At 48.4% G+C, this 20326-nt stretch overlaps 8 protein-coding genes across 8 annotated transcripts; 3 read left to right on the plus strand and 5 right to left on the minus strand.

Moving 5' to 3' along the window:
* Nucleotides 1-343: 343 nt before the first annotated feature.
* Nucleotides 344-2173, plus strand: F5147DRAFT_770964 (solute carrier family 35 member SLC35F1/F2/F6; the record flags this gene model as incomplete). The annotated part of the gene is made up of 14 exons (XM_041441184.1): nucleotides 344-636; nucleotides 696-742; nucleotides 797-844; nucleotides 897-946; nucleotides 1004-1047; nucleotides 1103-1175; nucleotides 1228-1360; nucleotides 1411-1457; nucleotides 1505-1607; nucleotides 1662-1688; nucleotides 1741-1845; nucleotides 1905-1918; nucleotides 1967-2048; nucleotides 2100-2173. The coding sequence occupies 14 exons, from the start codon at nucleotides 344-346 to the stop codon at nucleotides 2171-2173; spliced, it is 1140 nt and encodes a 379-aa protein (XP_041295659.1).
* Nucleotides 2174-2191: 18 nt separating this feature from the next.
* F5147DRAFT_62170 (uncharacterized protein) lies at nucleotides 2192-3208 on the minus strand. Its single transcript, XM_041432631.1, has 3 exons — nucleotides 2595-3208; nucleotides 2479-2541; nucleotides 2192-2426 (listed from the first exon to the last, which is right to left on the minus strand). Exons 1-3 carry the CDS (start codon nucleotides 2949-2951, stop codon nucleotides 2331-2333), a joined length of 516 nt encoding a protein of 171 aa, XP_041295660.1. The 5' UTR covers nucleotides 2952-3208; the 3' UTR covers nucleotides 2192-2330.
* A 569-nt stretch (nucleotides 3209-3777) lies between these two features.
* F5147DRAFT_835211 (uncharacterized protein) lies at nucleotides 3778-5398 on the minus strand (the record flags this gene model as incomplete). The annotated part of the gene is made up of 6 exons (XM_041443953.1): nucleotides 3778-4009; nucleotides 4050-4180; nucleotides 4234-4849; nucleotides 4903-4979; nucleotides 5031-5089; nucleotides 5142-5398. Coding segments are annotated over 6 exons (1372 nt in total), but the record flags the coding sequence as incomplete, so codon positions are not given.
* A 263-nt stretch (nucleotides 5399-5661) lies between these two features.
* On the minus strand, nucleotides 5662-8490 carry F5147DRAFT_682720 (P-loop containing nucleoside triphosphate hydrolase protein). Its single transcript, XM_041436481.1, has 8 exons — nucleotides 8447-8490; nucleotides 7873-8397; nucleotides 7724-7825; nucleotides 7554-7671; nucleotides 7356-7503; nucleotides 6628-7306; nucleotides 6461-6580; nucleotides 5662-6405 (listed from the first exon to the last, which is right to left on the minus strand). Exons 1-8 carry the CDS (start codon nucleotides 8450-8452, stop codon nucleotides 5851-5853), a joined length of 2253 nt encoding a protein of 750 aa, XP_041295662.1. The 5' UTR covers nucleotides 8453-8490; the 3' UTR covers nucleotides 5662-5850.
* A 319-nt stretch (nucleotides 8491-8809) lies between these two features.
* F5147DRAFT_608639 (uncharacterized protein) lies at nucleotides 8810-10759 on the minus strand. Its single transcript, XM_041432390.1, has 3 exons — nucleotides 10728-10759; nucleotides 10527-10610; nucleotides 8810-10474 (listed from the first exon to the last, which is right to left on the minus strand). The coding sequence occupies exon 3, from the start codon at nucleotides 10428-10430 to the stop codon at nucleotides 9195-9197; it is 1236 nt and encodes a 411-aa protein (XP_041295663.1). The 5' UTR covers nucleotides 10431-10474; nucleotides 10527-10610; nucleotides 10728-10759; the 3' UTR covers nucleotides 8810-9194.
* Nucleotides 10760-12865: 2106 nt separating this feature from the next.
* On the plus strand, nucleotides 12866-17849 carry F5147DRAFT_62352 (uncharacterized protein). Its single transcript, XM_041432639.1, has 11 exons — nucleotides 12866-13559; nucleotides 13640-13727; nucleotides 13779-13932; nucleotides 13985-14214; nucleotides 14268-14425; nucleotides 14475-14653; nucleotides 14705-15598; nucleotides 15653-16411; nucleotides 16464-16592; nucleotides 16645-16851; nucleotides 16902-17849. Exons 1-11 carry the CDS (start codon nucleotides 13060-13062, stop codon nucleotides 17717-17719), a joined length of 4116 nt encoding a protein of 1371 aa, XP_041295664.1. The 5' UTR covers nucleotides 12866-13059; the 3' UTR covers nucleotides 17720-17849.
* Nucleotides 17850-17941: 92 nt separating this feature from the next.
* F5147DRAFT_62322 (40S ribosomal protein S15) lies at nucleotides 17942-19034 on the minus strand. The gene is made up of 7 exons (XM_041432637.1): nucleotides 18965-19034; nucleotides 18789-18908; nucleotides 18726-18734; nucleotides 18469-18663; nucleotides 18319-18414; nucleotides 18251-18266; nucleotides 17942-18189 (listed from the first exon to the last, which is right to left on the minus strand). The coding sequence occupies exons 1-7, from the start codon at nucleotides 18965-18967 to the stop codon at nucleotides 18164-18166; spliced, it is 465 nt and encodes a 154-aa protein (XP_041295665.1). The 5' UTR covers nucleotides 18968-19034; the 3' UTR covers nucleotides 17942-18163.
* Nucleotides 19035-19078: 44 nt separating this feature from the next.
* F5147DRAFT_682734 (ribosomal protein 60S) lies at nucleotides 19079-20055 on the plus strand. The gene is made up of 6 exons (XM_041436482.1): nucleotides 19079-19189; nucleotides 19246-19297; nucleotides 19364-19522; nucleotides 19582-19614; nucleotides 19672-19776; nucleotides 19832-20055. Exons 3-6 carry the CDS (start codon nucleotides 19364-19366, stop codon nucleotides 19871-19873), a joined length of 339 nt encoding a protein of 112 aa, XP_041295666.1. The 5' UTR covers nucleotides 19079-19189; nucleotides 19246-19297; the 3' UTR covers nucleotides 19874-20055.
* The last annotated feature ends 271 nt before the right edge of the window (nucleotides 20056-20326 follow it).

A 20326-nucleotide genomic window follows, 5' to 3' on the forward strand; every position in this document is an offset into this window, starting at 1 on the left:
TCTGATATAGTTTGACATGAGAGGGCCGCCAATCATGTGCCCAGTGTACTTCATAGTACATACGCTGTCTTCCTGGCACCTGCGGCTGCCTATAAGAGGACACTAAGAACACCGCTATAAACGAGCAAACGAATTTGATTGGTTGACACTACCCCCATTAAAAAATGAAAGGTACCACGCGCTGCCACCTGGCAAAGTACATGTCCAGGTGGGTTCTGTCTCACACGTTCCTGAGCTGCCATCTGGGTGTGTGCAATCAGTGAAAGCCCGAGCGACCATAAAAAGCTCGATGTTCTCAATTCCAGGACCGAGTGTCGACGATCGCAGTACTACTAGAGACACTATGTCCGAGTCTCTTGATCACAAGCGCGATTTTGAGGATACGGGATCAGCGCCATCAGCCGTAGACGCAAGCGACCCCCCGCGGAACTCCGTTCGCCCTCCGATCGACTATTCTTCTCCAGCTGCTTTCACGAGCAGTTCCTGGGCTAGGTGGAAGAGTTTATGGACTAGGCGCTTCACACTCTCGTTGTTGGCTGGACAGGTGGTTTCTCTGTGCATAACAGTGACCAATGTCACGACGACAGAGCTGGTGTCTAGGAATTGGTCGCTGCCGACTACACAGACATGGTTCTTGTGCGTGTCTTCATTCTTGTGGTTATCTCAGGCTGTGACGCCTATATTTGTTCTTGCAGGTACTGTTCGTTATTTCTCGTTTACACGCCGTATACGATATATAAATGTGAGTATGTCCGTTTTGTTCTTGGTCGATGTTGACGACAGATGAATATTGAAGATGGTCTGAAGGGTTGGGGTCAGATGATATATAGGGACGGGTGGAAATGTTCGTGACATCATTATCATCCCCGCCGGTAAGAGATTCTGACACCCTACAGATTTCATCCTCGCAGCCTCTGATGTGGAGGGTAACTTCTTAGTCGTGAAGGTAAGCGTATATCTCCACTCATTTCGATCGCATTAATTACCGTGTCTTATCGAACAGGCATACAACTATACCGATCTACTATCTTGCATGCTTCTCGATGCGTGAGTCGTACTCAGCCGCTTATATGTATACTGCATCTTACAGAATCTGTCTTAGTTGGGCCATTCCTGTTTGCCTGTTCTTTTGCTGGGTGTACATGCGTTCGAAGTATCATTGGACTCAGGTGTTGGTGAGGAATCATCAATGTGTAGCTATTTCCATGTCTAAATAGGTGCACACAGGGCATCCTAGTGTGTATCGGAGGACTCGGCCTGCTAGTATCTTCAGACATGCTCACAGACAAGAACTACCCTGCATTAAGCAAGGGAAAGGGCGACGCCTTCATGATCGTTGGAGCGACACTGTATGGCTTTAGTAAGTTATTCTTCGGGCGAACAAATTGTCGTATTGACGACGGTCATCAGCCAATGCCACAGAAGAGTTCTTTGTGAGGAGATCGCCGCTTTATGAGGTGAGTGAGGCGTCTTTGATGGAGGATTGCGTATCTTACCCTGGCAGGTCGTTGGCCAGCTTGGTATGTGGGGAACCTTGATCAATGGAATCCAGGCTGCTAGTTTGGAGCATGTGGATATGACTATGGCCTCGTGGAATGGTGCTACGAGTGGGTCGTTTTTGTATGGATATAATGTGGGTTTTGGCTGATTGGGTTGTTCAGTTGGCTTTCTTGCTGCTTACACAGCTGGTTGGTTTCTCCCAAATCTTAGCTTGATCCTTATGCTGACACTCGTTGACAGCGATGTTTATCCTCTACACGGTTGCTCCTCTGCTATACCGCATGGCGTCGTCACCTTTCTACAATATCAGTCTGCTCACGAGTGACTTTTACGGTCTTATTTTTGGTACGCTACCATCCTCTTTGCTACTTCTCTTAGGATGACTGATGATTGTATGTCAACAGGCCTCTTCCTTTTCGTGAGTGTTACGTATCTGCGAGGTTGATGTGCACTTATATTTTTGCAGCACTATTCGCCATACTGGCTATACTTCCCTGCTTTCTGCGTCGTCGTTGTCGGCCTCATCATCTACTTCTGGCACGCTACGCGTAAGTGTCTTAGTTGTGTATGTCTGAACGGTCATTAATGCGGTAAATTAGCTGAGGAGCAGGGTAAAATCGAACCTCAAGCTCCGGCATATATCCGAAGGATGCACATGGATGACCAGGTTTAGCTGGATACCTGCATTGATACCTTTATGCGATACTTTTAAACGATTGGTAAAGAATGAGCGTGCATCATTATATAGCTTAGTTATAATCCCAAAATCCAATTGAAAGGATAATGAGGGAGGGGTGATGATGTACAAATGTAGTGTACAGTTGTTTGATTTAAACAAATCGACGAGGTTCTTTCTTTTGCCTCTCGAATTCTTCCTCGTAGTTTTTTTGTTCTTGTTCGCGTTGAGTCTTGTGTTGGGCGAGTTTCTGCAGGTTGATGTTGAGAAACTGGATCTGGGGAATGAACAGGAGGGCGTACGGTTTTCAGTGCTTCAACGGTAGAGACGATGGACTCTAGAGTGGATTCAGACATATCGAGCATCTTTAAGAAACAGATATGAGGAGAGAAACTGCATATCATTTCGTTCAACTCACCGCATCCTCGGCGCGCTTCTGAATCTCCTTGAGACGTTCCTTGTCCTCCTCCCACTCTCGTTGATTCCAACCAGCGGTTCCATCAACATTGCGGTTAGGCTGACTCCTATAGATGAAGTTCCACCTATGTTCCTGAGGTACTGGCCCAGGAGCGTCAGGCTTGGAGTAGACAGGGGGAGTAGATTGTTCGCCGCTCCCTTCTACGCGAGGTGCTTGCATGACGCAAGGAAAGTACTGTGCACGGTGTTCGCGCATATGGCGACTGCAATTCCAGAAAGTAGCAGTACCTGCGCCGAGGATGAACCAGACGATGCGCGATGGACCACGGAAGTAGTAGCGGTGATGGTAAGGGTACATGTTAGTCAGGAGGAAAGATGATATTGATCAAGTAGAGAACATCAGAATGGGTGCAGCGATTTATATACAGTCTCGAATACTGTACATGTGCGCCGTCATAGTCACCGTCGACGAAATCACTCGGCCTCTGACGCACATGTTCGGCGCCTGGGTCATCCATGACAAAGCCGATTGGCTCGGACAAAGCCGGTCCGGCAGCGCAAGGACGCGTCGCGACTCGGCAGACATACCTGTACCCTTCCGGGAATTAATCCTGCTATTTCGATTGCTACTGTGTCAGTTTATGATGCCCAGGGCAAGGTTGACTTTAAAATTGCTCGTACGAGTAGTATTATGTGCTGCTTTCCTTGCGCCTCTGAGACCTTTCCTTCAACACTGCATAAGCCGTCATCGATCAATTTCAAAGAGTCTGGAATCCAATTCACGTGAAACATTTGATTTCGGACAAGTGCGTGATTTCTGTCACGACCGCGGCAGGCGCGGCAGGGCCGCGTCAATTTCACCTGGCCCTCGGGCGTACTAAGCGCTCAGTGCATGCCACCTATTTTGAAACCGCCATGACATCATGGTCGAATGGAAGAAGGTGCCAGTGGTGGTCCAAACGTTCATGAGTAGGCCGTTTAGTGGGTCAGTGAAAACCCAATATATACTAGTACACTACCATGACTACTATGACAGTGTGCAAAACAATGAAAATGATGCAGCAGTACTAGTACAATTTCAATGAGGAAGAAGACACGTAGTGGTAATACAATTTGGGGGGGAAACATGTAAAGTGCGATTTGAAAGACATCAAGAATTTGCGCGAGACACAGAACGAGACGTGCTATGAGACCCTGCCCCTCTTGCTCGGTCCAGGTCTAGATGGACCCGAGACCTCGGACTCGGACTCATCGGCAACACGCTTGAGGAAGCTGCGGTGCCATGAACGGTACTGATTGAATCCGGTCTGCTTCATCGCTGCCTGCAGGTCCGTGGTGCACTTGTTCCAATCGAGCAGCTCCCTTGGTGGAGACCAGTCCCTCATGGCTTGGAGTGAGTCGCTGGAAACAATCGAACTGATGAATTTACAATCATCAGTAAAATAGCAGTGCTTACAGGAGCGTGTCGTCATCCGCGTGCTCAGTCTCTAGGTGTTTAACAACCATGTCGCGGACTCTCTCCAGCGTGTGTTGGAACATATTTTGAACTTTGCCGAGGGCCTGCTCGTTCTGGTTGGGGTAAAGTACCTGGCAGTGTGAATGGTCAGCATCAGTATTAGAAAGATACAAGGGGCACGTACGGCACTCGCATAGTAAGCACGATATCGAGAATTGAGGTTCAATCTCTTGTTAGGAGAACGGATCCAAGTGGTGATGGTGATCGTCGCAGGATGGAACCATGTATGAGAGTGCGACGCTAATGCACCATTTTCCGACCGTGTCAACTCCCGCATCTGAACTCCTCTCCGATCCAGCTCCTTCTCGACACCCCATTCATACGTGGGTTGAGCGTGCTTCTTGGATTCAGTGATGTTGATATGAGTGGCGGCCAAGACGTGCTCGTTCCGATTGGCAAACTTCTGCAACTTCGTGACGGCGCCTTCAGCAGTTTGGGAGACGGACACCTCGAATGGCCAGTATGGACGGATGTCGGCATCACGGGTCTGGAACATTAACACCATGTCCGGTACTCCAAGGTGATAACCCTGAGTCTCATCCCGAGGAGGGAGTTCTGCGGTAGCGGGCGTGTCTACCATACACCCCATATGGATGGGTAAGGAAACCTCAAAGTCGTCAGGGATGGCAAGAGACTCGATGATGATCCCCATCGCAGTGCGCAAAGGCACAAGGATCGACTCGTGTATTGGGGATGGCAGGGTGGCAACAATTTGGTGGAGGCTGGGGATGTATGATGGTCTGAAGCAAAACACAAAATCAGTTCAAATTTGGAAAAGGACGAAAAAACTCACTTGCGAACTAGTTTATCGTCACATCCAATGGCATCCAAAACATATACATAATCATCTTCTGTAACATTCGAAAATACCTACCACGGCAATCAGCCTGAGAAAGATAAGAAACACGCTGCTTCCCATACCTCAACTTCGGGCCCATCGCCACCGTTCCGAATTCTGCTGATAATCAGCTGGCGCAAAGCTGCAAAACATAAAACATAAATTACATGGTCTTGAACTTGCAACAGACGTACCAGGATCTTGCATGACTGATTCTTCATTTTCGATATTTTCTTGTTTCGTTTCTGGTGTTGCCTGGGGTTCCTTTGTTGTTGCCAGGCTTGAAGCTGACTCCACAATAACAGTGGTAGCTCGACTTTTTGCAATATTTATTGCAGGTGTTGAATGCCTCTTGATATTCACTGGGGATGGTCCTTTGAATGGTCCAGGAAGTATGGAGGGCTGGGACTGCCAGCCACTGTTGCACTGTAACAGACGAACGGGAGTCATGATTTCGAAGGGGTGATTCCTTGTTAGATTTGGCACACCTTATAAGTGAAAACTGCGGCGTATGCCGGTGTTTTCCGCTGTCAGATAGGAGTTCAATACGATCAAGTCAAATTTCTCATGGGAGTCATATTTGGTAGGAGCAGAATTACACTATACTACAGCTGCAATGGCTACAATTTCAAGGACTCATGCGTTCACTGATGAGTGCCTGTGGATATTCTACATCCTTGGATAATGGACTCTTACTCTCATCACGAATAAAATGTATGATATATTCTTTTACGGAAACCGTCGAGGTGGATGACTGCAGTATGGAACACTGAAAGCAATCACTATTGTATTAGATACTACGTAGAGTCTACAAATACTCACGAATCGATTGCCTGTATCTTGGCTCGTGGTATTCTTCTCGCAACGTCCCATTATAATGGTGATACTGTTAATAGCTCACTTCTAATCGACATCCTTCCCCGTTCGCACAGGAAGGCCAGCAAACTTGGCTCGCAGCGCTTCATACTTCCTCCGCTGCACAGCAGACACGCTGGGACCGACCTTATCCTGAGCGCGAATGAAATCCTCCAACACGACAACTACTCGCGGCTGATTCTCTACCAAACCTCCATCACTGTCATCCATCTGGTCAAGCGCACCGAGAACACGTCTCAGCGCCACAACGCCTGCCTCCCGAACGACAGCTGCGAGGTCCGCACCGCTGTACCCATCACATTTCTCCCGCACGATGTGCTCCGCGCGTTGCAGAACTGTCTCGCCATCTGATTCTGTAGGGGCGAATGGGACTTTACGCGCTAGCGTCCGTATGATCTCGACGCGTTCGTCGGCGCTTGGTAGGTCAACGTAGAGGAGCTTGTCGAGACGCCCTGGGCGAACCATAGCCGGGTCGATCATATCGGGACGGTTCGTTGCGGCGATGACGTAGACAGCTTTGCGGGAGTCAAGTCCGTCCAACTCTGTGAGTAGCGTGTTCACGACGCGTGCGGAAGATTCTGACTGTGAAAATAGGAATGTGAGATAGATATTGGAGTGAAAAGTAAGGGGTGTGTACCATGCTTTCATCTCTCCGAGGGACGAGAGCGTCTAGCTCGTCGAAGAAGATCACGCAGGGAGATGAAGCACGGGCACGAGAGAATACCTGTCTCACAGCTCTCTCGCTCTCGCCGACATACTACAATCCCATTAGCATGTTTTCACTCGAGATAGAACGTGACTGACCTTGTTTAGAAGCTCAGGGCCCTTGACGCTAATGAAATTCGCCCTGGACTCATTTGCGACAGCTTTCGCCAGTAAGGTCTTTCCACATCCCGGCGGACCCCACAGCAACACACCACACGCTGCTTCGATGCCCACAGCACTGAACAGCTCAGGGCGTCTGATGGGCTGCACAATTGCCATGTGTAACTCTTCACGTGTGCCATGTAGTGCGCCGATATCAGCCCACGTCACGTCTGGCACAGTTGCAAAACCCTCTCGCTTGGAGGAAGGCTGAACTTCACGTAGCGCGGCGTAAAAATCTTCCGAAGTAATGCAGAGAGGGGCGAGCTGAGCGGCTGTGAGGGGAGAGGGATGTGCACTGAGAAAGTGTGCGATGGAAGAAGTAGAGAGTTGGGATGCTAGAGAGGAAAATGGTATTATACTTGGCGTGATATCGGCTGGGGGCGTTGGTGGCGCATCCACTGCCATGGGAGTATCTTGGCCGACATTTTCTGATGCCTCCGGTAGGACGAGCGTGCCGTCTGAGAGTTGTTTGAAGATGCGTTTGACAGCAATGACGCCTGCTGCACCTGTTAAGGCTGATAGGTCTGCGCCTACGTAGCCAGGCGTCACTTTGGCAAAGGCAGCAAAGTTAAAGTCGCCGTCTAGCCGGAGTTTTGCGCATAGTACTTGCAGAATTCTACAAAAGCTTGAATCTAACAAACGGTAGCATGACACTACGGACTCACTTGGTTCGTGCCTCTTCATCCGGAACACCCATGCTTATCTCGTGGTCGAAACGGCCTGCGCGACGAAGAGCAGCATCTAACGAGTCTGGTCGGTTTGTGGCGCCAATGACAATTACCGGCTTATTTTCAGTCTTCTCCCAAGACATATCTGTACGGTCAGGTTAGAGGACGTGGTAGATAAAAATGATGTAAACTTACCATCCATGCACGTCAGGAACTGCGCGACTATCCGTCTTTCCATCTCCCTCTGGGCACTCTCTCGTTTTGGAGTGATAGCATCAATCTCGTCGATGAACAGCAGACAAGGAGCCAGACGCTGGAGGTAATGATTAGCATTAAAAAATTATACGGAATATTAGGACATTTACCTTAGCCTCGTCAAATGTATCCCGTAGTGTCTTTTCCGACTCTCCAGACATGCCAGATACGATGGAGGGAGCGGATATGCTGATGAAGGGAACACCCAGCTCCTGCACACGATCAGTCGACTTACAAACGAAACAGTGGTAGCACTCACCCCGGCTATTGCATTCGCTAGGAGGGTCTTGCCACACCCCGGAGGGCCATGCAGCAAAACACCGCGTGGAGGCTGTACACCAGTGTGCAGATATATTTCCGGATGACCGAGGGGCATGGCAACAAGCTCCAGCATCTTTTCCACGCATCCTTCCACACCACCTAGATCGGATAGTCGAGTAGCAGGAGGTGTATGATTCTTCGCCATGGGAAGGGCAGATAGTTTCGGACGTTTGGTGCTGTCTTCTGCTGCCGAACGGGCTGTACGCAATTTTCGCTTCGAGGAAGGGGGACGAATGTCAGGCGAGGTTACTTCATTCGTAGCAGGTGTTGTGGAAGATGCAGGAGGAATCGATGTTCCTTGTTCAACTGGGTTTTCTAACACGGGTGGTTGGTCTGCATCTTCTAGAGGAGGCGTCTCGAGAGGCGTGTTTGACGGAAGCGGAGCAGGAGCATTTAGATTGAGTTTCGCTTTTCTGTGGGTGGACCATAAGCTTTGCATGGACTTGTTTAAAGTATTTGAACCCTGTTGCGATTAAAACTTGGTCAATTACTTCAAGAAATGTACTACGTACATCCATTTGGGAGTCAGACGGACATAATGATGGTAAGGTAGTTCTCAAGCGCGTTCATCAGACCTCACGTGATGTGACAGGTCTGTGACGACTGCAAGGATAATTGATGCCGGACAAGCCGAAAGGCGGAGTTGTTCGTCTGAAACATGAGTGATATAGTAACAACTAATTACACTAAAGAAAATGTATTGTAGTGGGTGAATATAAACTGTCTAGAGTAAAGGACTGTTAGCCAACTTAGATGGTGACAACAGCGCAGGTTCCAACGTCGTACCAAGAGGCCGCGCCACCAGGCTGTGGGGATGAGACACCCACTTCACCCAATGATGGTATGTGGATTGATTATCGCTAAACACGTGACGTAGTTAATTATGATATTGATACAGGGTATATATTAGGTTGCCTAGCCTGAGGGGAAACCATCAGATACAGCTGTCGACGATAGGAACGTAGTAAGTACAGTCAAAACACATCAAAACTCCAGTCTAGTAAGAAACGGAACAGCCACAGTCGAAGCATGATCAAGGGTAAATTGATCGCAATCAATTTTGTTTACAACCACTTCCTGAAAAAGCTGCACCTGATCAGCCGTGAAATTATCCCATAATCTGAGGCAGAGGTCGCGGACAGGGACATCATGTTGGGCTCGTATTTTCAAGACATCCCGAAGGTTTTGAAGTTCATCACCTTCGAACGAGATACCTACTAGGAGCTCCAAAACACGAAGCGAAGGATACGTCCCATTTGATTACCCTTCAATCCGGAGGGCAGCGATTAAGCCTTCAATAAAGTCTGGGCACCCCTCCACATTGATGGATTCGAACTCCCCAGAAAAGAAGGTTCGACGTTTGCGTTGCGCGATGATATTACATATATCGAAGATGATGTTTTTAGCGGATGGGCTTGGCCGAACTTCATCGTCTTCATAGTAGAATTGGATCGAGAGTCGTATGTCATCATCTTGAGGATTCCAGGAATAGTCGGAATTGATCTCCGTTGACGTGCTAAACTGGACAGAAAAACGCCATGGCTTGAATTTAATGGCACGCAGCGACCGGAAGACGGGACCGGATCCATCAGGATGCTTATTCATGACCGAAAACAAATCAGCAAAGGTTGGGGGCCCTTTGATTGATGAGAGTTGTAGAGCAATCTTGACGTCGACGGGAAGGGCCAGCTGTTCGAAGAGAGACACAGCATTTTGGAGCGAGGTCCCGTCTAGCACTATATTTTTCAATCGAGCGAGTGGCACTCTATCGACGAGTGTTGATTGGTCGGATTCTGGTAACTCGAGCTGGAGCATAAGCTGCTCCAGGACGGGGGTACATCGCAGAGCAGAAAGGATGTCTGGTAAGGACGTTTTCCTTATACATAGAGCTCGAAGCCCACCGAAAATGCACGATGACCATCTGGGATTGCAATGATCGACATCGAGGTGCCGAAGTAGGGGTGCTTGTCCTTGGAAAATGGTGTTTGATATGGACACCGTTGGAAGAAGGTTACATTCGACCGAGAATTTGAATGTTTCAAGCATCGGTGCAGGTTGAGATGATAACAGATTCATCACGCGACCGACATGATATGAGTGTGCGCGTAATTCGAGGTATTTGATGCGGGGCAGGTGTAAAAGGACTTTCTCCAAGCAATTGTCTAGTAAGATCGAAAATGGATTATAGGTGACGACCAAAGGAGCCTTCTGCGACCTCTCAAGCATGACATCTAGCCAAAGCAAAGAGGTAGAACTGATGAATGTCCAAAGAGTCGGGCACTCGAGAGCGACTTTGCGCCAGTGTCTGCAGATGTGTGTGACTACTAGACAAGCAGGGACACCACCGGTGACATCGCTTGCAGATTCGTCATCATGGCTATGGTATCCATTGAGACGCTTCTCTTCTTCGAAGTGTTTGAAGATTGTCAAAAGAATCTCGTCTGGAAGGCGCGATATGGGGACTCGACCATTTCTGCAAAACTGAAGGATGCGCATCGACTCGGTTAACTTATGCAGCAAATATGTGCGACATGAGGAATCTGTAGGACAGAGTTGTTGTCAGTCGAAACCTCGGTCAGGTGCAAGATTTACCTTTTGTAGCTTGACAGGAGGTTTTCAAAAATCTGTGTTTACTACGGATTCGAGCAATAAGAACAATAGCAATGTTGTGCGGATCTAGATTAAATAGATACTCTCAGTCGTAACACGCGATAATGTAGACATCTGGTATATTTACCTATATAAAACAGCTTTAAGATGGGTTAAATGTAAAGTAACAGTAGAATATCCTACCTTGGTCGTAGCACGATAAAACGAAGGTTTGCAGAGTCTAGAGTGATGAGTTACTCATCTGCGGAAGCTGCTTAAATAGATGGAAAGTTCAAGTCTGTGTAGCTCAGACCGTCGGGGAGCGAAAATGTTGGACCTGCAGATACAAGGTAACAAAAGATTCAGTACTCGTAATTGATAGATCATGTAACAAGAGCGCATAATGCCAAGTAGGAATATGATGACACCAGGAGAATATTTAGAATCTTGTCAGTGGACTTGGCCAAGACTCAGCGGATGCCTGCACTAGTCCTGAGATCTGAATTTCAAGTATTGATATATAATTAACATTTCTCGGACGATGATACTAAGTTCAATGGCGTCGTACCTGCTCCTATTTTCTCGCCTTCTAGCGCATTGAGTGATGAGCACTGTTAGTACTCGGACGATGCGCGTAGGACGCGCTGTTATTACTTCCATGCGATGCTGTAGAGTGTGAGTCTGACGCCTTGCTGGGAACGCTGGCGGTTGACGACTGCTCCTCGTGGTCATGCTCTCTACACCTGTCCCATGGCTTATATGTGTTGGCGTACACAAGTTCAAAAGGTATGCTTGTGGGGCATTCCTATACGGACCGATTGACCATCGGGTATCATTGCCGAGTGCATGGAGCAAAACAAGGGCTAAATGAACCAAAATTTGCTCAAGAATCGACATGAGAGTCGATGTTAGCAGCGGTCATACATCGACTGGGTAGCTATAGAAACATGAGATGAGACGAGACGACTGCAATTTGATCATGTTTCGCACATGCAGGCAAAAATGGAACACGTCATTCCGAGTATCGTTAATGTCGATGACGTGTGAGGTATGAATGAGATTCATAGATCGTGCAGCTGCGATACTATCGATAAACTGACGAGTGACGGTGCGAGATACGATAAACTTCACGAGGTGCTCGTATGATATCGATAACACACCTCGTCACCCTTGCTGACACCTATTGGGTGAGCTGCTACATATCAGCTCTATTGCATGTTAGAAGCGATATGGCAAGTGCCATCATCCCTATCTGACAACCTAGTCTTGAAATCACGTATTTGGTCACAGTGGCAAGGTGTGGTGAGGGATTTGGTGCTGCTCCAATCGGTAAACAAGATACAATCAATGATGAAAATGTCGATTTGTTGACTAGTTTCAACATGGTAGTATACGTGAATGTTACCATCAGATGGGAAATTGATTGTTGAGGGGTTCATGGTTGAAAAGTCGTATCACGGAGGATTGATAGTATGTCCAAAAGAGAGACAACTCGCTGCAGGCACCCACGACGGCAAGGCATATGAACGAGGCCCTGAGCCAGAAGGCACTTTATGTTCGACTGGAATATGAAAAGATTTGACCCATCACATCAATGTCAAAGTTGTCTGGAGAAGTCAGAAGAGACAAGTGAACATCGATGAAGGCGGGATCCATTACAACCTTCAATATTTGACTGGCTATGGTGGATCGTGTCGCCATGAGGTAAAATATTTGAACTCGGATACCTCGATCACTCTCAGGTTGGCTGGAAAGATTCTGGAAGAAATCGACACCTTCGCATTAGTACTGCCACAACCGAGCACAAGAATGATTTTTCTCAACACTCATCTAGTCCTCGTAACCGGAGCTAATATAACCGCACTCTGTGTATAAGTTGGCTTAATTTTAGTGATATGAGGCACGATTATCTGGTCAACTCACTCACTGACTACATAAACTATCGCCGTGAGTGGCCAAACATCATTACTGGGCTTTTCTTTGGGAGTGTTCTGTAGACCTTGTTTTATTTGGAGCCTTGGCAGGTAAACTCGGGAGGAACCACGTTACACCAGATGCCGTTTACGTTGAAGTGCAATGTGGAGCAACTGCCTGGCGCAGAAAGCACCGTCGGACTCATATTTCTATGAGTTACAAATCTGGTTCCACATGGAGTTTTGGTCTCCATAAAACCTCCCACGACCTGGTTCTACAAACCTCCACCGGCTATATGGCGCAACACAAGTTCGGGTTTTGTGAGCATCGACGTCAGCTAATACTTAGCCTGAGGTAACGGAGCGTAGATGATCAGAAAAGGTGGTTACTGTGACGCGTGACTTATTGTCACGTTCGTGATCCTCGTTCTTCAGTAGACCTCACTGCTTTTGCACCGTTCTCCAGCTGTGGTGCTTCTAGCTTGCTTTCGTTCTACTTCATCGCTTTCCGGAACATAAATCTACTAGGTTCCGCATGAAAATCGTCAAGGATCTCTCTCAGAACTGTTCCAATTAACTTTGGGGGTACTAATCATCGTAGTCAGGCCTGCCTGGGATCCGTTATGTCGTTTGATTCAGAAACGGCTCGTCTGCGCAAAGAGCAAGATGGTTTATCTCATCTCGGTGGTTCTATTTATGCTCCACCGACAACCACTACTCGCCTACCTGATCGTCCCCTTTTTCCTACAAGAGCTTCTACCCTTGGCTCTACCCAGGACCTCAACCGTAATAATCTCTCCGCGAAGCATGATCTAGTCCCTCATGCTTATAGTGATGACTTGAATCATGCTCACTCGAGCAGGCCTTATGATTCAAATGGTATCCCCGCTTCTCTCCCGCCTCCATCACCCGCCTTTCGTTCGCGTAGTCGTCCTACCACTCCCAATGGCTCCACTCCGTATAATCTTGTCTCATACACCGAAAGGAATGTAGAGTTGAAGCGTCGAGACAGTGTAATCTCATATTCCTCCGGACACTCTGCGTCCTCCAGCTCTAGTTCCCCAAACAAGACTGGTCCCATGACATCCACTTCCTCTGCGACATCCACTAACATCTCACAATCGTGAGTCCGCCATTCCCTCTACAAACACTCCCACAGTAGTCTGTGGTTTCGATCCATTATCTGACACTTCTTCCCTGTAGACCTTGCTCCGCATGTGGAAACACGATGCAAGGTGCTTTCGTCCGCGCATTAGGCACTGTATACCACTTGAACTGCTTTAAATGCTTGGTACGAACATCTTGACCTTTCAAGTACCCAGTTCCGCTTATAATTTGTTAGGATTGCGGCGATGTCGTCGCGTCAAAGTTCTTTCCTATTGATGGGCCTGATGGTAAACAACATCCCCTCTGTGAACGGGATTACTTCCGTCGCCTGAATCTTATATGCGCCAAATGTGGGCTTGCTCTCCGAGGCAGCTATATTACGGCATGCAGTTAGTGGTTCTACTCGTCGCTCCTTTCTTGCTAATTAATATCCCCATACAGACAAGAAGTATCATGTGGAACACTTCACTTGCTCCCTATGCCCAACCCTTTTTGGCCCACAGGACTCCTACTATGAGCACGATGGGGACGTTTATTGTCACTTCCACTACTCGACACGTTTTGCGACAAAATGTGCAGGTTGCAGCAGCGCCATACTGAAGCAATTCGTTGAGATAAATCGCAACATGAGGGACGAGTGCTGGCATCCAGAATGTTACATGATCAATAAGGTTCTCGTTCTAGGAGGTCGCAATCTTATATCAATTCTCATTCAGCCTTACAGTTTTGGAACGTCAAAGTAGTTTCACGGAGATCGAGCGTGTTGATTAATGATGGGTCGGAATTGGAGCCATCCTACGTCGAGGAAGAGAAGCGTGAAACTCCCACTACATTGAAGGACAAGCAAATCAGGATGGAGCAGCTGGTCTATCGCATTTGGACGTGAGTACTCCCACGTGGCCTGAAACACAACTGATCGTCTACATTACAGGGTTCTCTCGGCGTTCGAGGAATCAAGCGCTGCGTGTATATCTGATATGCTACGACAGGTCAGCAACGGACAATATCTTGATGCCATCAGGATGGCCGAGAAGTTTATTCTACATGTGGAAGTCTTGTTCGGCACCATCGATGACCTTGAATGCCATTCCGCTAGGCTTAACTTGAAAGGTGCGTGTATGTCTCGTGTTATATCCCCGGTATTGCTTATATGGTTTGAAGGAATGTCTCATGTCCGAGAAGCCCGCATGCTTTGCCGAAAAACGGTTGATCTGTTCACCCTTCTTTCACGTACCCAGGAAACTGGGTCGCGCAGAATGGGGATGACTCAGGAACTACTTGCACTCGTGACAGGAATAGCCCATTACCTCAAGATCCTCATTCGAATAGCATTAACTGGCGCACTAAAACTGGAGAGGGAACAAAGCGTCCGAGAGGCTATGCCATCGTTCCTCGATAAGTTACATTTGCTCGCGGTGCAAGGTGGTGACCCAGCGGCTCGCCGGATCATTAAAGGTGGAAGTGGTGAGGTTATGAGAGGAGCGAATATTGGCACACAGGGTGTCACTTACGGCTTCAGGAGTCTGGCACCAGAAAATGCAGGAGAATCTCCGTTCTCAGCAAACTCACCATCTCGGTTGACAGTCACCAATCCGCCTTCAGACCGGTGCGTCAAGTGTACACAAGCAGTAGAAGAAGACTGTGTTCGGTTGGGAACTTATCAGCGTTGGCACTCCCAGTGTCTGCAATGCGCCAGGTGTGACAAAGTAGCTGCTATTCCGGCACCGAAAGAGCCGACGCCACTCAAGTCCCTAGAAGATAAAGACAAAGATAAAGAAAAGGAAAGGAGCGAAAAGGACCCATTGAAGCCATCTTCTGTTCGAAGACCACCGGCAAATGTCGGCATCTTTGTGTACGAGCTTGATTCGGTCAAGGACACCCCTTCATATGGTGAAGTGCCTACCGTTATCCTGTGCACAGACCACGTGCATCCAGGGTGTCGAGATGGATTCCAGGCTGTCTCTCGGCTGGAGCAGTATGCGTTTCTGCTCAACATTGCATTGCGTAGGTTGTACCTTGTTTTAAAGCAACAGGGTGTGGTTCCTCTGTCACCAGGTATGTTCCGATCTCTCATACTCGATGTTCTGCATCGTAAGCGTGTATTGTCAGTTGCTTCCACGACGCCAAGTATCAACCCCAAGTCAGGGGACCAAGATCCCTATCGTAACTCTGGCGATATAATGCGCATGAAATCCGTACATCTGGATCGAAAGCTATCTGCTACAGCACGGCTACCCAAACGATCAACAATTGTGGAGAGTCCATCAGGCAAAACCGTCCAGCCCTCGGAGCCACTGCATGCTCAACGATCGCAACAAGATATCAAAACCCCACAACCTCAGAGGGCGCCTCCACCAGGGACGCTGGTTCCAGGGCGTCAACCCTCCCAGCCTGGCTCCTCGGGGATACCATCACAACCTCCTTCACGGGCGCAAACTCGTACTCCTGGTACACTGGACACAAGTTATCAAGCGCAAGTAGTCCGTTCTACTATCGGACGGAGCAACACAGAGGTGAAGATAGTGGACGAGTCGGTACCAAACTCTCCAGCAGGCGGCCCAGACGATGCCCCGTTACACACCCCTGATGACGGTATTACGTTAGCTGACATACCTCAGTTAATGGAGGCCGCGCAAGCTCGCGAACAGCAGCGCTCATTACCACGCCAGAGCACGGTACCGCATGTCGCCGAGTTGAGCGCACTCGAACTTACTATCGTCAAACACTCTGCTGTCCTTGCCCTCCAGCGATCTCCGCTTCGGGATCAGCTCGAATTGGATGAGTTGCTCGAACTGGTCGAGACAAAAAAGGGAGGCTTCTGGAAACAGCTGTTCAAGGCTGGAGACAAGAAGAACGTCAAGAAGAAGGGTGAGTTTTCACGAATCCCAAGTATTAGGTTCACCTTATCGATCATGTATAGGCGTTTTTGGTGTTCCACTTGAGCTCCTAGTTGAGAAAGAAGGGTCAGATTCCTTATTGGGAGCCAGCCGTGCAACCTTGAGGGTGCCAAGCTTTATCGATGATGTTGTCTCAGCCATGAGGCAGATGGGTATGTTATTTACGGTGATCTTAACTGTGTTTTGATGTCTTGTCATTTACAGATATGTCGGTGGAGGGCGTCTTCCGCAAGAATGGTAATATCAGGCGGTTGAAGGATCTCACGGAGGCCATCGACCACGACTTATCATCAGTAGATCTCACGCAGGACAACCCGGTGCAATTGGCTGCTCTCTTGAAGAAGTTCCTCCGCGAACTGCCGGAGCCACTCATGACGTTCAAGTTACACCGATTACTGATTGCGTCGCAGTGTCTGTCTTCACACTTTCACATGATTCGCAATCTGACATACAATCTCCAGCTCTTTCCACAGAGGCAGAGCGGAGGCGTTGTCTCCATCTAGTTTCCTTGCTTCTTCCCAAGAGCCATCGTGACACCATGGAGGTGCTATTTGTATTCCTCAAATGGGTGGCGTCATTCGCACACATGGACGAGTCCACTGGTAGCAAGATGGACCTATCAAACCTAGCAACGGTCATATGTCCTAGCATCTTATACTCACGCGGGCGTGACGCCGTTCGAGACGAGAGCTTTGGGGCTATTCGCGTAGTAACCTCGTTACTCGAGAACCAGGATGAGTTTTATTTGGTTCCCGAGGAGTTCCTGCCTATCCTTCATGATCAGGAATATTTCTCAAATAGCACTGAGCTACCAAGCAAAGATTTCATGAAGAAATGTGACACGTACATGCGCCTCAGAGCAAACGGGCGTCCACCGTTGGCATCAATGGGTTCGCCGAACCTTACCAACTCACCCCGCGTTTCGCCACCTGGAGATCGACCGCCGTTGACATCAATTTCGAGTGAACCTCATATACGGAATGGCCGACAGCAGTCGCCCCATCCACATCCAGGTATCATTCATTCACCCACGTCGTACACTTCTCCTACGCATCCAACTTCCCTGTCGCAAGGCGCAGCTATGATCCAGGGCCAGCAACAACCTCGCTATCCCCAGCCGATCGAGACAGATTGGCCCACTGCTCAACGACCCATCACTGGTACCATATCTTCATCTCCTCGACCATCGTCTTACGTGCATCCGCGAAGTAGCGGGGAGCACCTACACTCGTCATCGCCGCCCAACGGAGTTCCTGCTACCGCAGCGCCCCGACGATAACCCCGTTGGACTCTAAATTCTGTCATCATAATGGCGACTCACTTCCACTCTTTTGCCTTGCTGTGCATTGCCGCTGCTCTGACATTCATTTGCCCTAAGCATCTTTTGGTTTCTCGCATTATCTGTAGTTTACCGTGCGGTTTCACTTATCAGTATGACACGGACGAATACTTCGCAGTATACTCATTATACCCGTGCATTCGAATGTACGCAATTTGAATGAATTTAACCAACCGAAACATTATCTTGTACCTTTCATTCATTTGTTCGGCCCCGCGGGGCCAATGATGCTCGACTCTTGCATGCAGACGATGGTGCCCTTGCGTCCGACCATTACAAAGTGTGACACCAACATGTGTTTCGTATGGCATATAGGCATACGCATATATTTTGAAGTAGTAAAGCTAGTGGAGGGACATGCGAAAGATATAAGAACCCAGTGCCTTACTTCAGAGGAATGAAACGAGACGCTGTGAGAGGAAATAATGAGCATGAAGTTCGATTTCTGCAAGGGGTCCCATGTAAACTTACAGTGTGTGGCGCCGATCTGTGCAAAAGACATTGAGACATCATCAAAGACATAAGAACAATACACTCACACCAGGACGACCGTGCTTGACGGGCCGGTACGAACACGAGAATTCAGCGAGGTAGTGGCCTGTCATCTCAGGCTTGATCTCGACGGAGTTGAATACCTTGTAGTGGTATCTTCAGTCGTGCATCGCAAAAAGGGTTAGGACAATACAAACCTTGCCGTTGTAGATACCAACAACGCTGCCAATCATCTCAGGGACGATGATCATGTTACGGAGGTGGGTCTTGACGACTGCAGGCTTTTCATTCGGGGGAGCTTCCTTCTTAGCTTTGCGCAATTTCTTAATCAAACCCATGGGGCGGCGCTTGAGGCCACGACCGAACCGACGGCGGGCACGTGCGTGAACGAGCTATCATTGAGAAAATATGTGGATCAGGTTAAGGCAACGGCGACTGAAAGCGAGATGCATACTTCAACGAACTGTAGATTCAAGGTTTAGCACAGAGAATGAGAGGTTCCGCGGTAAAGACTCACCTCCTCATTGTTCATATCAAGGAGCTTGTCGAGATCAACTCCGCGGTAGGAGAACGTGCGGAAGGTTCTCTTCTTCTTGAGCTCAGCAGCGACCGAGGGGTCAGTAACCGATGAATCCGCCTATCATTCAGGCGGAAATCAGCGTTTGTCTTGCTACTTCCGAGGACAATGCGCACCATGTTGCGTCGTGAATTAGTCTTGCGGTTGTCGTAGATAACAGCGAGCAAGGATTTCGGCAATCCTGAGGCGGAGTCGGAAAACAATCAAATATGGAAATTGTGGCTGAATTTGACCACGTGGTGCTGTATAGTACCAATCTGAAGTTTGACGGAAGATTAGAGGGGAACAACATCATCAACGTCGTCGGATAGAATCTACAGGTCTTCCCTTGAGGATTAAAGGTATGATTTGTATTTTTGCACAGGACTTGAATGGAATTTTAAATACATATTTTCAGTGATTTGTAGCTGCCCGCACTCCCATATTTTTGTGAATCACACTCGTCTAAAGTATGTCTCGAATATCCTCGCGTATGAGACGCCTGTAGAACACGCTAACTTCTGTGATTTGGCCAGATGCGTCATATTGCTGCTTATCTTCTCCTCCAAATCGGTGGCAATGCCTCTCCCTCGGCTGGCGACGTCCAAAAGGTGTTGAGTGCTGTCGGGATAGAGGCCGATGATGACAGGCTCGAAAAACTTATCTCCGAGCTGGAGGATAAGGACATCAATGCTGTAAGATTTTTTTCCCGATTATGCTTCACTGCACCCGTTTTTGACGTATTTGTCCGCAGTTGATTGCTGAGGGTTCTGCTAAGCTGTCGTCCGTGAGTCTCGATCAGGTTATATACAAGTAGCAGGGGCTGATTGGTCGCAATGCTTAGGTTCCTTCTGGTGGCGCCGTTGCCGCTGCTGCTCCGTCAGCCGGTGGTGCAGCACCTGCTGCTGCCGTCGAGGAGGAGAAGAAGGAAGAAAAGAAGGAGGAGAAGGTTAGTGGTATTATTGTGCATTTTTTGGAACGAGAATTAAACCTTGACATCGTAGGAGGAATCGGACGACGATATGGGCTTCGGTCTTTTCGACTAAGTACGTTACGAAATGTTGTTCCTGTACGAAAACACGAGCAGATGCACCGTAATAAGCAATTCTCTTGGAACGTTCGAATCAGAATATATTGCACAATAATAGGTTGTCCCGAACAGCCAATGGCCGCCGGAATTGTGGTCGGAATTTTTACCAGAAAATATTGAAATTCTGTTTTTAAGTAATGACCGGCGGCATGAAAATGAGGCACGTTGGGTACGTAAAGAAAAGAGAAGAATGGAAAGCCGCCGAAACCTGCCGTTTCGCTTATCTGTAAGTTTAATTGGCGGGTGGGGGGGGCCTTTAGCTGGTTCTTCGTGACCGTAATATTAATAATATGAAATGTAATGTAACTGGGCGTGTATGGTTATACTAAAACGTATTTGATGGTATGCCGCAGGATCGGTCGTAATAGCAGGGTGTAACTAAGCCGGCGGCGCGAGGAAGTGGGAAAAG

The sequence above is a fragment of the Suillus discolor genome (genome assembly GCF_016758755.1).
Source record: "Suillus discolor strain FC423 chromosome Unknown F5147scaffold_13, whole genome shotgun sequence".
Taxonomy (NCBI): Eukaryota; Fungi; Basidiomycota; class Agaricomycetes; order Boletales; family Suillaceae; genus Suillus; species Suillus discolor.

Coding starts and splice junctions, on each gene's coding strand:
- F5147DRAFT_682720 (XM_041436481.1), bottom strand. Junction 7,826..7,872: donor TAGCGAATGCAATAGCCGGG/GTGAGTGCTACC, acceptor GATCGTGTGCAG/GAGCTGGGTGTTCCCTTCAT. Junction 7,672..7,723: donor ATACATTTGACGAGGCTAAG/GTAAATGTCCTA, acceptor CATTACCTCCAG/CGTCTGGCTCCTTGTCTGCT.
- F5147DRAFT_682734 (XM_041436482.1), top strand. CDS start 19,364: ATGCGTCATATTGCTGCTTATCTTCTCCTCCAAATCGGTGGCAATGCC. Junction 19,615..19,671: donor GTTCTGCTAAGCTGTCGTCC/GTGAGTCTCGAT, acceptor CGCAATGCTTAG/GTTCCTTCTGGTGGCGCCGT. Junction 19,777..19,831: donor AAGAAAAGAAGGAGGAGAAG/GTTAGTGGTATT, acceptor TTGACATCGTAG/GAGGAATCGGACGACGATAT.
- F5147DRAFT_62170 (XM_041432631.1), bottom strand. CDS start 2,951: ATGTACCCTTACCATCACCGCTACTACTTCCGTGGTCCATCGCGCATC. Junction 2,542..2,594: donor AGAAGCGCGCCGAGGATGCG/GTGAGTTGAACG, acceptor TGTTTCTTAAAG/ATGCTCGATATGTCTGAATC. Junction 2,427..2,478: donor CCGTTGAAGCACTGAAAACC/GTACGCCCTCCT, acceptor ATCAACCTGCAG/AAACTCGCCCAACACAAGAC.
- F5147DRAFT_608639 (XM_041432390.1), bottom strand. CDS start 10,430: ATGCGCATCCTTCAGTTTTGCAGAAATGGTCGAGTCCCCATATCGCGC.
- F5147DRAFT_62352 (XM_041432639.1), top strand. CDS start 13,060: ATGTCGTTTGATTCAGAAACGGCTCGTCTGCGCAAAGAGCAAGATGGT. Junction 13,933..13,984: donor CAGCTATATTACGGCATGCA/GTTAGTGGTTCT, acceptor ATCCCCATACAG/ACAAGAAGTATCATGTGGAA. Junction 14,654..14,704: donor CGCTAGGCTTAACTTGAAAG/GTGCGTGTATGT, acceptor TATGGTTTGAAG/GAATGTCTCATGTCCGAGAA.
- F5147DRAFT_62322 (XM_041432637.1), bottom strand. Junction 18,415..18,468: donor TTGGTATCTACAACGGCAAG/GTTTGTATTGTC, acceptor TACCACTACAAG/GTATTCAACTCCGTCGAGAT.